Source organism: Danio aesculapii, chromosome 18, assembly GCF_903798145.1.
Source record: "Danio aesculapii chromosome 18, fDanAes4.1, whole genome shotgun sequence".
NCBI lineage: Eukaryota > Metazoa > Chordata > Actinopteri > Cypriniformes > Danionidae > Danio > Danio aesculapii.
Genome location: NC_079452.1, coordinates 9936971 through 9951862, shown reverse-complemented (window position 1 = coordinate 9951862; position 14892 = coordinate 9936971). Strand labels below are relative to the sequence as shown.

The 14892-nt window shown below is 38.6% G+C and overlaps 1 protein-coding gene across 2 annotated transcripts in view; it reads right to left on the bottom strand.

Moving 5' to 3' along the window:
- Nucleotides 1-13788, bottom strand: part of def8 (differentially expressed in FDCP 8 homolog) — an 85487-nt gene extending 71699 nt beyond the window's left edge. For both annotated transcript variants that reach the window (XM_056477863.1, XM_056477862.1), the window contains exon 1: nt 13723-13788. In XM_056477863.1, the coding sequence (XP_056333838.1) occupies nt 13723-13747 (25 nt within the window). In that variant the 5' untranslated portion in view covers nt 13748-13788. The remainder of the gene's footprint in view (nt 1-13722) is intronic.
- Nucleotides 13789-14892: the final 1104 nt, after the last annotated feature.

The following is a 14892-nucleotide window of genomic DNA, read 5'->3' as shown; positions in this document are numbered from 1 at the left end:
AAGATTTGCGCTCCATCGCAATACTTTTGTGTTCCTTCACAAAAAGATGTTTTGCATTACCTCACAAAGATTATTTGCATTGCCTCGCAAAGTTTTGAGTTCCCTTGCAAAGATGTTTTGTAATCCCTCGCAAAGATTTTTTTTTTAATTTTTATCAATTTTCTATGCGTATTTTCCTCCCACCCAAATTTAAAAAATAACTGAGCAGGATAAACTTTTAATCCGATAAGAAAAGATGAGCATAAATTGCGATAGAAACACATTTACCGTACAAATTCCAGTATGTTCATTAAAAAGATCATGTGACTTTGTTATAAGAGATCATGTGATGATAAAATTGTCTGCGAATGGACAAACCAGCAGGCTGAGCACATTGTCAAACATCTGAAATGTTGTTTTGGTCATTCTAAAACGCCTTAACCATGTCAGTATTAGTGTTATTTTATTATTAATGACCTTCAGAATCAAGAGCGTCTGTGCTCCGCATCTCACGCCTTCAAATGCCACCGCGTGTTCACTGCGTGTCAGGATTGCCTTCTAAGGCGCAAGTCATTTATTTAATGAAAAAAAGATCCACGCAGCTTCTCCTACTGCAGCAAATTCTGTTTTTGCTGTTGATATTTGGTGCTAGATAATCAGGAAGTGATGTTTTTGTCCGCTTTGACTCGTTGGATGGAAACGCTGCTTTATTTGCACATCTTTTATGCGGTAATCAAGATTTGCATAAAGTTAATTCGCATTTTTGGATGAAAACATAGCTAGTGAAAGACACAGCCCACAAGGTCTGGGACCCATGGTGCAAACAGAAACCACTGAATAGGAAGAGATTGAGGACAAGATGCCATACCAATCAAAAGACAAAAGCTATTCAAAGACAATATGGGAAACAAACATAATAGGAATACTGCCTAACCCGTATAGGTCCCCAACCTGAATACTCTGTTGATGGATTTTCCACCTGCCGCAAACTACTTCACTGTCATTGATTTGTTTTCAGTATAATATTCTCAGAAGGAAGCGAACACATGGGTGAGTGGTGCCCTCTGCAGCTGATACTGTTTTTAAATTACTAACAAGAGAAGCAATTCCAAGGTTTGAAATAGCAGCAAAGATAAGCTTAGACAATGGTTCAGCATTTATTCGAAGAACAGTGAAAAGGTTGATTCAACAGCTGAGAATAAAACAGATACGTGGATGTGTTTACCACGCTCAATCTCAAGGGATGGTAGAAATGGTTAATGGGACACTCAAAGATAAAATGAATAATTTTAATGAATTTCAATAATTGTGCTGGGTTGATTGGGTAGATTCTCTATATTTGGCCCTAATGAACAATCTTAAAGAAAAGATGGTAATTCTTCTAAACCTCATCTTAGGCCAGAAGAACAAAATAAAGGAGGAGAAGCAGCAGTGTCACCGGTGGATGCTGACCAACTGACTGATGCGGAAAGACAGGACGAAACTGCTATGGAGGATGATACTGTTTCTGTTGCAGCTGGTACAGACAATCCAGATGAGAAAGAAACAGGAAATGATCTCTCCCCAGGTGAGAGACTTTTCCAACATGAAGATGAACAAGAGCTTTCCACATTTAACTTCTCAGCCCTGCCTGCCTAGGATAACTGGCCCCCACAAGTAGAAGGTACAATGATAAAAAAATAAATAAAAGAGGGATGCAAACCAACTGCTTGTAAATGGTGAGCTGCAGAATATCCATGCACAGAATACCAACTCAAGTTCAAAAAACTCTGAATACATAGATTATGAAGACAAAGCCTACAATGACCAACTTTTAGAAGTGGCTAACAGTACTGACTGGTACTGTTGGGCTAGATACACAGTCAAGGCATTGCTATTGTTCGACTATCTAATGACAGAAGTGTCAAATCCTTACAATTATAAAAGTTGTGTTAAATTTATGCAGGACTAATTACCTCCTCATAACGCCACATATTGCCCCACAATATGCTTTGATATTCTTGGAAAATGAAATTATTCGTTGGAAAATAACATTAGAATAAAGAGTGAAAGGACTTAAATATAAAAATTCAGCACACAAAAAAGAAGTTCCAATGAACTTTGAAATAAAGAGGAAACTGGTGTATGAATGTTACAATAAAACAAGAGGGAAGGTTAAATTGGGAAAATTTAAATGAAACTGTGCATTCAAATGAAGATTCGCATGTTGTAAAAAATCAGAACCTAGTCCAGGAGACTCGCACTTGCATCACTTTGGCTCAGCCCATGCTCAGGAAGCAAAAGGTTTAATGTCCCTCACCTGGGCTGCTACGGTTTTGAATGAAATTATATATTTAAAAAAAAAAAAGTAAACTTTACTTCAATAGTATTTAGGTCTGGGCTCTCTCTGGGCCACTCAAGGACATTCACTGAGTTGTTGTGAAGCCACTGCATTGATTTTTTTGGCAGTGTGCTTTGGGTAATTGTCATGCTGGAGCTCCAGTCTAAGGTCAAGAGCACAGGTTTTCATTCAGGATGTCTCTGTACATTGCTGCATTCATCTTTCCCTCTATCCTGACTAGTCTTCCAGTTCCTGCTGCTGAAAAACATCCCAACAGCATGATGCTGCCACCACCAAGCTTCACTGTAGGGATGGTACTAGACTGGTGATGAGCAGTACCTGGTTTTCTCCAAACGTAATGCCTGGCATTCACTCCAAAGAGTTCAATTTGAGTCCCATCAGACCAGGGAATTTTGTTTCTTACGATCTGAGAGTCCTTCAGACGCCTTTTGGCAAATTCCAGGCAGGGAGTGGCTTCTGTCTGGCCACTCTACTATACAGGCCTGATTGGTGGATTGCTGCACAGATGGTTGTCTTTCTGTAAGGTTCTCCTCACTCCACAGAAGAACGCTGGAGCTCCATTGGGTTATTGATCACCTCCCTGACTAAGGCCCTTCTCCCTCGATCATTTAGCTTAAATGGTCGGCCAGGTCTAGGAAGAGCAGAACTTTCAGAGCAGCAGAAATATTTCTGTAAACTTCCCCAGCCTCCTGTCTTGGAGGTCTACAGACAATTCCTTTGTCTTCATGCTTGGTTAGTGCTTTGACATGCACCGTCAACACTGGGACCTTATATAGACAGGTGTATGCCTTTTCAAATAATGCCCAATCAACTGAGAAGGCTTCCGGTTTGGTCGGCAACATGTGAAGGCGTGTTTGACTGATCTCCATACTGAACTGCACTTATTTTTAACCACAAACGCATTCTCGACCAGACTATTGTGAAATCACGTAATTAAAACAACAGAGTCTGTTTGAAGGCGATTTATATTTTATTATTTTCCTTTTTCTGGACACTCTTGAGCTTAATTGGCTATGCCTGGCACGCGGAGCAAACTCGATAAGATGGCGGAACACGTGAAAGGGGGAACAGTGGAAAGCAGAATGGAAACTAACCAAGAGCTCGTCTTCCGGGAAATAAGAGAACTTAAAACGGAGCTACTCAGGAAAATAGACGAAAAAGCCGAAGCACAGGCCACTGAAATTAAAACTCATTGTGAGCAACTGGGAGACAAGTTCGCTACGCAGGTGCTTTCACTGGAAGAAGCTGCGAACGGGCAGTCGGATGCAGTGAGTACTCTACAACGAGAAGTTTCAAAACTTAAAAAAAGACGTCGCTACACTTGAAGCATAAAATGAGGATTCGGAAGCTAGATTTCATCGCTGTAATCTACGCATCATGGGTATAAAAGAGAGACGGGAAGAAGGGAAGCATATCCCCGATTTCATTTCTGAGCTGATTAAAGACTCGCTGCAGCTGGATAAGGCCCCTGTATTGGATCGGGCACACAGAACTCTGAGAGCGCGACCAGAAAACAGACATCCAGCCAGGGCAATTATAGTAAAGTGTCACTACTTCCAGGAGAGAGAATTACTGCTTAAGAAAGCCGTGGACAGAAGGGAGATTGTCACGTCCGATGGGGAAAAGATACATCTTCAGCCCGACTATACGCAAAAAGTCATGAAACAGCGGTCAGCTTTCAATGAGGTCCGTGGCATACTCAGAAGTTGTGAAGGTGTACGTTATGGTCTGTTGTATCCTGCCGAGTTGAAAATCACCGCGAAAGATGGAGTGAGGCGGAGCTTCAAAGACACAAAGCAGGCTATGGACTTTGTGAGAGGCACCCTGAAGCCGTAATGTGTTGCAAACACTGCAACTTCAGTAAATTGCTGACTAATGCTTGGTGAATTGAGCATCGACGTTTGGGAATATCTTAGATCTTATCTTTAGACTTAATCTGATTTCTTTTCATTGACTATGTCGATCGACATCTAAAAGAGAAAAAAAAAAGGAAATGAAACTGATTGACAGTAATAATATTGAGATACATGCTTTTTTATTACTGGTATTTACATTTATTCTCTATTAGCAAGAGAAATGCAGTTTGTGATGATGTTATTCCATTATAGTTCAGTAGGAGTTTCAGTCAGGATGATTAGTTATGAGGATGTTATCTGGAAGTTTATTAGCAGCCTCCATTAGAGGCCAGCTTATAGGAGTTAAGTTGTTCGCTGTTTTACCCCCCCCCCCTCTCCACTATATTATTATTTTATTTTTTATTATTTTATTTTTTCCCTCTCATTCACCCACAACCAGGAAGCATGCTCTATGGTACAAAAAAAGTAATGTCAAATGGCAAAGCGGGGTGATACTGTATTTCTAAGTTGGAACAGACCTATTCAAGAATTGATTTTATTTTTATAGACAAGAGATTATTATCATTACTTAAATCATGTACATACACAGGCATTGTCATTTCTGATCATAGCCCAGTAATGATGATCTTTTCCTTCCCTGATAGTATACCATCAAGCTATATGTGGAGGTTTAACTCTAGACTACGGACGGATGAGACATTTGTTGATTTTGTATCTAATCAGATAGACTATTTCTTTGAAACTAACTGCACGCCTGGCATGACCTACTGTAACCTTTGAGAGACAATGAAAGCATTTTTAAGAGGGCAAATAATTTCATATAGTGTAGGTATGAAGAAAAAAAGAATGGAGCGGGTCAATCAAATCATTTCAAGGATAAATGAGATAGACCAAGAACATTCAAGATCCCCCACAACTACTTTGTATAAAGAGAGAGGGGTGTTACAGTCAGAATTAGATACTCTAACCACTGAAGCAGAAGAAGCAGTATATCTGAGATCAAGACAGAGAGAATTTGAATATGGAGAAAAAGCCAGTAAGTTACTTTCACATCAATTGAGAAAGACAGCTGAAACTAATTATATAGCTAAAATTCAAACGGGGCACAGAGTAACTACAGATCAGGTGGACATTAGGCAAGCAGTTTAAAAAATTCTATGAAAAGTTATATACTTCTGAGACAAATGATAAAGCGAATATAGCACATTTTTTTGATACAATAGAAATGCCCAATATCAGTGATCAATACAAGGATAATCTTGAACAACCCATATCTATAAAAGAAATTGAACAAACTATCAAACAAATGAAAAGCGGTAAGGCCCCTGGCCCTGATGGATTTATAATTGAATTTTATAAGAAATTTTCACACAAATTATCCCCAATATTAAAAAAGGTATTTATAGAAATAACTGAGCAGAAATCTTTACCACCAACTATGTAACAAGCTATTACCACTGTTATACACAAAAAAGGTAAAGATCCCTTGAAGTGTGACTCATATATTTTCTTCTTTGGCTCTCGGCGAAGGCGGTCGCACTTTTTCCCTCTCCGTCCCATATCTCCTCTCCTCGCTAGCTTCTCTTGTCTCTGTCTTATTCTATCTCTGAGGCTCTCCGTGCCCTGCTAGCCAAACGAATAAGGAATTATGGATTTGATCAACTGGTCTCTGAATGCGATTGACACCATCTTCTCGACGAGAAGTTTGGGCTCGGGAGAGCCCACCTGTCCTGCAGAGACATTTGCAGCTGGATACGTAATGGACAGGTGGGAGAAGTGGCGTGTCCTGTGCCTGGCTGCTCTGTCTCTGGAGGATATTGAAGAGATTTACCTATTCGAAACTTTGATAACAGGGTTTCTGCTGATGGGCTTATGCGGGGCCCTGGCGTATCGACGAATGATGAAAGCGGTCAGTGCTGCTGAAAACCCCACCAGGCTGGCCGGCTTGATTGAAGCGCTGATGGGCAGGCTTGCTAATAATCAGACTGCAATATTAGATAGCAAACTGGAAAACATCGGGGTGAAGTTAGCAGCTTTGCAACAAAATTTGGCCAGATCTGGAGACGAGTGATGGACATTAAATATCTGTGAAATTGGCAGGTATTGACCTAAAGTTGAAGTATCTTTGAAGTACTCTTTCGGCTTCCCTGTGTTTTCTTTTCTCCTGCCAGACGGCCTCAGCTGGAGGAAAACAACTTCTCCCGGATAGCAAGATAAGGAGACGCTCTGAAATTCCTGCTCCCCGTCAAGGACACCTGTTGGACTATACAGGCTTACGCACAAACACACACAGATACACAGCATGACACTTCCTTGCCCCAATCCAACGCCTCCGTATGCTTTCACCCACTGGAAGGGGTGGGCGGGTCTGTGACCAGCGCCTCCATGGCTGCAGGACCTGATGGCTGCCCGCCTTACCGGACTATTTCCACACCCCCTGTTCCCATCCTCTGTGGCAATGTTATGTCTTGTCGGTGTGTTTTTGTGCTAGATTGCTGGGGCTTTTTCTTTCTCCCTGATCTCACATTGTTCTAACTTAAGAGTTTTTTTTTTTGCCTCTCTCTCCTGGTTGTATTTTGTTTCCTGTTCCACCTCCTGTGACCCGTCTTCCCTGGAGTTGTGATGTCTGTGCACGGTCGGGGGGTTCCATTTGCCTGCATTTCGTTGCTTTGTACTTGTACATGTGTGATGACAATAAATTGAATCTAATCTAATCTAATCTAAATATCGACCTATACGTTTACTTTCAAATGATTATAAGATATTAGCAAAGATTTTGGCAGCAAGGCTTAATCCAGTCATACAAACAATTATTCATCAAGATCAGACAGGACTCATAGCAGGGCGGCAGCTTTCAAGCAATTTACGGAGACTATTTAATATACTTTACTCGCAAAGCAGTTCACATTTGCCAGAGGTGCTATTGTCATTAGATGCTCATAAAGCCTTCGACCGTATTGAGTATGAATATCTATTCACAGCTCTGAAAAATTTTGGCTTTGGTTCTAGTTTTTGCACTTGGATTAGAATACTCTATTCACATCCAACTGCCTGTATAAGAACTAACAAGGTAATATCAAACTTTTTTTCTTTATATAGAGGCACCAGACAGGGCTGTCCCCTGTCTCCCCTCTTATTTAACGTAGCAATAGAGCCACTAGCTATAGCTTTAAGGAAAGAGTCAGACTTGCTGGGCATTAACAGGAGTGGGAAGACTCACAAGGTGTCACTGTACGCAGATAATCTCATTATATACATCTCCAATCCTGATAGTTCCATACCCAAAACGATAGATCTTATAAATAACTTTGGGGCAGTTTCAGGATATAAAATCAATTTCAGTAAAAGTATATTATTTCCAATTAATAAGAAAGCAAAGCAGTCAGACCTCAGTAAATTTCCATTTAAAATTAGTAATACATCTTTTAAATATCTGGGAATTTCAGTGACCAGTACATATAAACAGCTATTTAGATGTAACATTGATGCAGTGATGGAAAAAACCAAACAAGATTTAAACCGATGGTCTCTATTGCCCATCTCTCTTGCAGGCAGCATTAATACGGTTAAGATGTCTATTTTGCCAAGGTTTTTGTTTTTGCTTCAAAATGTCCTAGTATTTATTCCTAAATCCTTCTTTAAGGAGCTGGAAAAACAGGTGTCTTCCTTTATATGGAATAAAAGCATTCCACGAATTAGAAAAGCATTTTTAGAAAGGCAGAAAGAAGTTGGCGGATTGGCATTGCCCAACTTTATGGTCATGTAACAATGAAAAAATTGTTTATCTGACAGATCATGAAAATCAGGAGAATGAACCTGATTGGGTAGAGATGGAGCAGGCATCCTGTGGGACAGTTTCTCTATTTTCAATGCTTTGTGCCCCACTACCACTTAGTAGAAAGTATCTGCCAAACAATCCTACGGTCATTAGTTTATTAAAGATATGGGCTTAGTTTAGGACACATTTTAAGCAAAAACAAGCACTTACTTTATTACCCATTACATCCAATGCATTGTTTCCTCCATCCTTAATTGATCATGCTTTTCAGATCTGGTTTAGAAAGGGACTCAGATATGCAAGGGACTTTTTCAAGGAAGTAATTTTATGTCATTTGAACATATGACTAAAGAATTGAATATTCCTAAATCACATTTCTTCAGATATCTACAGGTTAGAAGCCTTATAAAAAAGTATTTTAGTACACTACCAGCTCTTCCCATAAGCAGCTGGATTGAGGAGATCTTTGACCGAAGTACATCTGAGGGTGGTCTGATTTCAAAAGTGTACAGTCTGATTCAAAGAGCAGCCGCACCATCTTTAGATTTAAAGAAACATTGGGAAGATGACTTAGGAAATATAGTCTGGCAATCAACAATTAAGCAAATCCACTCAACATCTATTTGCGTCAAACACGGTTTATTAGAATTTAAGATAATTCATAGGCTGCACTTTTCTAAAAGCAAACTGTCAAGAATATTCCCAGAAATTGATCCAATATGTTCTAGGTGCCACAGAGATGAGGCCACCTTGGGGCATATGTTCTGGACTTGTCCATCCCTAAGACCATTTTGGTCTGCGGTGTTTGAGAATTTTTCCTATATATGTGAAAAGGAGAAACAACCAGATCCAGTAATGGCAATATTTGGTGTGACACCTGAAAACCTTGCACTACCAGCAGGTCAATTAAATGCACTTGTGTTCTCTTCTTTGTTGGCCCGAAGGCTCATACTTTGCAGTGGAAGTCAACTAAACCACCAACACATACTAAATGGGTAGAAAATGTCATGACATATCTAAAGCTAGAAAAAATCAAATGTAGCACCCAAGGCTCAAATAATAGATTCTTCAAAGTTTGGAGACCCTTCCTGTCATATTTTGAGAACTGATTTATTCCAAATACTTGAATTGTACATAACAAGTGTTAAAACATTGATTTACCATGGCTGCAATATAGGGACCCACTGTGTCAAAGACTTGCTTTAAAGGTTCAAGAACCCTCGAGTACTTTTTTTGAGATTTTAACAGATTTGTGCGTGTCGAGCATCACTTAAGACAAAGTTAGCAGCTGTCAGCTTTAATTGTGGAGAAAACTGGATGATTTTGAGCTTTTGTCAGCTAATTTCATCTTCCAAGTATTAAAATATTTTTTGGGGCAGGATCAAAATTGGTGATGTAGCGCAAAACTGCAAGTGGAGTGATGACGCGTCGGTTTCTCATTACTACTCATAGCGGAGTTTTATGAATTATTAATTAATTATTATTTTTAATCATGTATGACTGCACATGCTTTCCAAAGGCAAGACAGACCTGCCAAGCTGCGAGACCCTATGTTGATGACTGGGTGGGACCGCATCCACAGACTCTGCATACGGCACACAGTATTTAGCCGTTCATGAAGGGTCGTATGTGCTTGTTTCCATGATCCACTGGGTTTGTTGCATGTTTTTCCACGCAATCCTGTCAGGGTCGATACAGCAAAGCTGTATGTGTGCAGCAAGCATTTTTGTCAAGAGAACAGTACTACAGTTGGAGAATGACGAACTTTGTCTTTTATCAGTTGAGTTCGTTCACATTTAGACACATCGCCGTGCTGCTGTGTTCGCCTAAATCCTCCAGATTACCAGCAGGGCTAATGGTTGAAATAGACAGGGCAAGAGACCTGCTGCACTGAGTCTGCATTCAGGCTCGCGGATTGAGGGAGAAGTCCTCATTTATAGTGTTTATTTAAACACAATTATATTTATAAATATATAAATTGTGGTTGCGTGTATATGAAATTACAAATAACAAATGTAGCAGGGCATTACATTTCTGTTTATTTCTTTGCATTTTAACTTTGTAAAGTATAAAATCATGGATCTCCTCACGATTTGCATCTCATTTTGTGAGCCAAGTGACAACAGTTGTTCGCTCCCCTCCTTCTCCCCTGCTCTGCTGGCCACGGCCACGCCTGCCTTTGCTCGCAGAGCTCCATGCCCATTATGATGAAAAAAATTCTGAGGTAGACTTGACCCGAAAGAGGGGGGTTTCATGGCCCTTTAATAAGTATGGTGGAAGAACATCAGTGGAAGATCCAGGCAGCTTTAACTGACACACTATTTCTTTAAGCTGTATAAACGTAGTTGGTTTAAACTGGCTAAAACAGCAGAGCAAACTGAGGCAACAGAAGGATCAAAGGCAAATGGTGAAATCCCCAATCGGATATTACTGATCTTGTTAAAAAAAAATAAAAAATCTGAGAAAATCACCTAACCTCAATCAGCACACAATCAGCACACCGACAGTTGGATTTACAACAGCATTAAAAATGGTAAAAAAAGTTTTTGGTCTGGGAGTTCTTGTCAATAATTGCCGCAAAGTACCTTGATTTTGCTATTCTTATATCCTTATGAAATTTCAACAAGGAAAAGTTTTATGGAAAGTTTAATTTGTTTAGTAGTAAATTTTTTAAAACAATTTTAAGGACATTATTATTAGCCCCCTTGAGAAATATTTTTTGATTGTCTAAAAACCACGGTCATTCTGTTACTTGCCTAATTATCCAAACTTGCTCTGTTAACATAATAACTTAGTCAAGGCTTTAAATTGCATTTTAAGATGCATAATAATGTCTTGAATAATAAGTAGAAAAACATTATGTCATCATGGCAAAGGTAAAAAGAAATTAGTTATTAAAACTATTATGTTTAAAAATGTGTTTTAAAAATGTGTTTTAGAACATTTGCATTCTTTTTGTACAAATTATATTGTATTACATGTGCAAACATACATTTATTTTTAAATCCAATTTTAGTTTTTACAAGCATGCAATCGTTTTCCATATTAATGTCAATATTACATATAAGGAATAGGGCTGGGTATCATTCCAAAATTTTCGATACCGATTCCGAACGATACTTTTTTCGATACTTTTATTTTAAGAAATATATTTTAACAAGATTATTTTTTCAGGATGTTCGTGACATTTTTTTACAGCAGGCTTATCTCTACGACTAATAAACAAAGGAACAAAAGCACGAAATGAATAAAGTGTAGTTAACACAATATATTAGTGCAAACAGTTTTAATAAAGTTCAAGCAGTTTTAAGTCAATCAATTTTAAGTATTTGTGAGGCTTACTGCTGCTTAAAGGTTTAGTTCACCCAAAAATTGAAATTCTGTCATTATCTACAAATGAATATGTTTTGAATTTAATCCAAGAGCTTTCTGATCCTCCCATGGATAAATCGTTGAATAAAGTTATTTTTGTTTACTTTGTGCACAGAAGTATTCTCGCAGCTTCATATAATTACGATTGAACCACTTCTATCGCATGGACTTATTTTGACTATGTTTTTGGTTCCTTTCTAGGCATTGAAAAATGCATATCCAGTAAATCTAATCTTTCTCCACAGTAGAAAAAGGCAGCAAACCTTTAACAATAAAATTTGTAACGGCCCTGTGGCATTCGTCTTTCCTTTCTTTGTTCATTTTTACTTTTTCTGCCAGTGTAAATGGATTATCACTTGATGGTCTCCTAATTGTAGGGTCAGCAGGAGCAGAGACTATAACATTAGTGTGAAGAAAACATGAAAGCTAAACTGTTAATGCAGCCAAGGATAAGGACATTTATATAAGAAAAGTTTAATGTGAGGTAAACCTCATCATTTACTGTTAACCTTAAAGTATTTTAGTATCAACTTAGCCAGGTATTTAAAGCCATCGAAACAGTACATAACGTTGCACAGCGTACGTTAGGTCAAATAAACTTAAACCCCGTTTACACTGTCAGGTCTTGATGCCCAATTCCGTATACATATGATACTGCCTATATCAGATTTTTTTGTTTGTCCGTTTACACGTTCTTTTAATTGTGACCCATATCCAATTCATGTCTTTACACTTGCCGTACAATTTACGATGCATGCATAAACGCGGGTTTTAGCATCTGTGCCACACTAGCCACGATGGAAGAAACTGTCTTGTTTATAGCTCTGTGAAATATGCGAAGCATAGTATAAGCAGTGAATGGTTCAGTCCAAATTTACCCCCACGCAGTTTACGTAATGGTATGGCCCTGATGCGTGTTTGTGTGTGTGTGTGTGTGTGTGTGTGTGTAGTTGATGTAACCTTTGCCTGTGTGCACACTGGTGTTGTTGGAGAGAATAAAGTTGTTAATAAATAAAGTAGTGTATTATTAGCGACAAAAAGCAAAAGTTACAACACGAAGTTTGCCCAACTTTAAAATGATTTTGAGGCGGAGGAGGAGTGAAAGGCCCGTTATCGCAGCTTGCGCTTATGGTTTGTATGCTGTATGATGTACTCCATCATTCAGAGGAATGTGAGGGTACGAGAGAGAGATCTCAGGTCTGGTGGGAGCATATTGTGGCGACTGACCACTTTCCTTCATGTTTCCTCTGTTGTTGTCGTTTACCGCGTCGGAATCTCCACACACGCTCCTTCTACATCATTAAACCGCGGAGAAGCACCACATTGTCACAAGTTTAATGATGATTAGAACAGAACGCCTCAATAAATCCGATCTGCCTGTTTACATGACAGTCGCATTGTCACATATCCGATTTATATCGGATTTATTTCCACATATGAAGGAGACCTGAAACCGATCGCTGAATATCCGAATGCATGCGTTTTTTTTCTGTTTACACAGTCATCATACAGATCCGATCTGTGTCACATATGAACAAAAAATCTGAATTGGGTCACATTTATCTGCAGTGTAAACAGGGCCTTAAACTTTAACGGTACACAAGCAAGAAGTGCTAAAAGTTAACTGATTTTGTATGTCTGTTTGACAATTTGACAATTTGACGAGCTCTGCGCGAGTGGGCGTAACCGCTGTAAACTACTGATCTTCAAGACAGCCTCGCCGCAGCCAATCACCAGCATTTGATCCAGGCACGTTAAGGATGCAGGTTTTCTCCAAGTGGTGCTCACTGACATTGACAAGATACCCTTGGGTATCGAAATTTGGTACCGAACGAAAATGATTTTTTCGATGCTCTGTAGTATCGAGACTATTTGGTCGGTGCTTAAAAAGTATCGATCTCGATACCCAGCCCTGATAAGGAATATATTTGCCAAAACTATACCTTCCAAGCAGGGCAACAAATATTCATTATAACTTGACACTAACTATTCAAAAGGCAAAACCCAGTATTATGAATACCCCTTTTCTTAAAACATCCTTGATAAAGGGGTCAATCATTCAATATTTTAATGTGAAAGAACACACACACACACACACACACACACACACACACACACACACACACACAACAGCACCACCACCACATTGGTTCCACAATAATAAAATTTTTCAAAGTCTGGTTTGCTTGAAACACATAATAATAATAATAATAATAATAATAATAATAATAATAATAATAATAATAATGAAGAAGTAGAACAAAAAGAAGAAAAGCAACACACTGAGCTTTAAGTAATATAACTTATAAATTATTATATTAATTTTTTCATCCTTTTTTTATTTTTAAAAACAAATTTGCTCTAGTATGTACAAATAGTATTCTATTTGGACTAACCTGCATAGACGTCACTGCACAGCATGTTGTCACATACAACTCTTATAGAGACTTCTTACTAACAATTAAAAACGTAGACTGAGTCTTATTTGCAACTTCAGGAAATGACACAGCAGTCACCACTTCTGTCATTTCACTCCAGTTTGCCGTTTTGCCTCACATCCTCTTGCATCTAATGTGATCTGGCACACAAATCCATGTTGTGATAATTTTACATTTTCTGAATAAAATCTGAAGATTTATCATATGTTTCCTTCAGTGTAAAGGGCCATTCAAACCAAGAAAGGTAATTAGATTCAATCTTTCTAACTTCATAAAACCAGACCAAAACCAAAGCTATAATGGTAAATAGAAAGAGGAACTATATTGCAGAAATCACTTTTGGAACACTTTCTTAAAAAGTTTGAGCATCTATAGGGAACTTTTCTATTATTCTACTTTTTCTATTATCCAAAGGCCAAAAATCTATTATGTGAAAATAATAGTATGATGTTAGTGTGTGCACAACCACCCTATAAAAATCTGCCCACTTCTACTTTTTCATCATAAACAGTCACTCCCTATGTGCTGTTTTAAAAATGTGTGCATTGTGACATCACATTAGCAAAGGCCCCACCAATTACTCTTGACATAAGATGTTTTGGCATAAAACCACCATGAGCAAGTTTTACACAGTCCAAAATTTTACTGAAGAGAATGTCACCCTAGCATATGCAGAGTCTAATTATATATCTATCCACATCAAGCCACTGAAGAGAAGGTGGATCAAATTTGAATGGAAATGCTCTTCCAAATAAGCATAAAATTTGTTTGTTCATGATCCTGCTACACTTCCAGAAGATGATCAAGAAGACCATTTTTCGTAATAATGTGCAGTCAACATGCACGGTGCAGGCATACACTGTGCAACTTCTTTGCAGTTTCAGCATGGTCTCAACTCACAGTGTACGGGATGATTGCAACGTGGTGTAAATGCAATGCTTATGATTCATGTGCTTTGAGCATGACTGCTCACACTGTGTGAATGAAAAAACACATAACAGTGTTCTCTGTTACGGTGGTCTTCTGAGTTTTTCTTCTGAGGTAACTTAAAAAGATCACTCACCATAAAAACACAAGTTCATTCTCTGTATTCTTGGAATTGAGAAACAGTAACTGTGTTTCACTTCA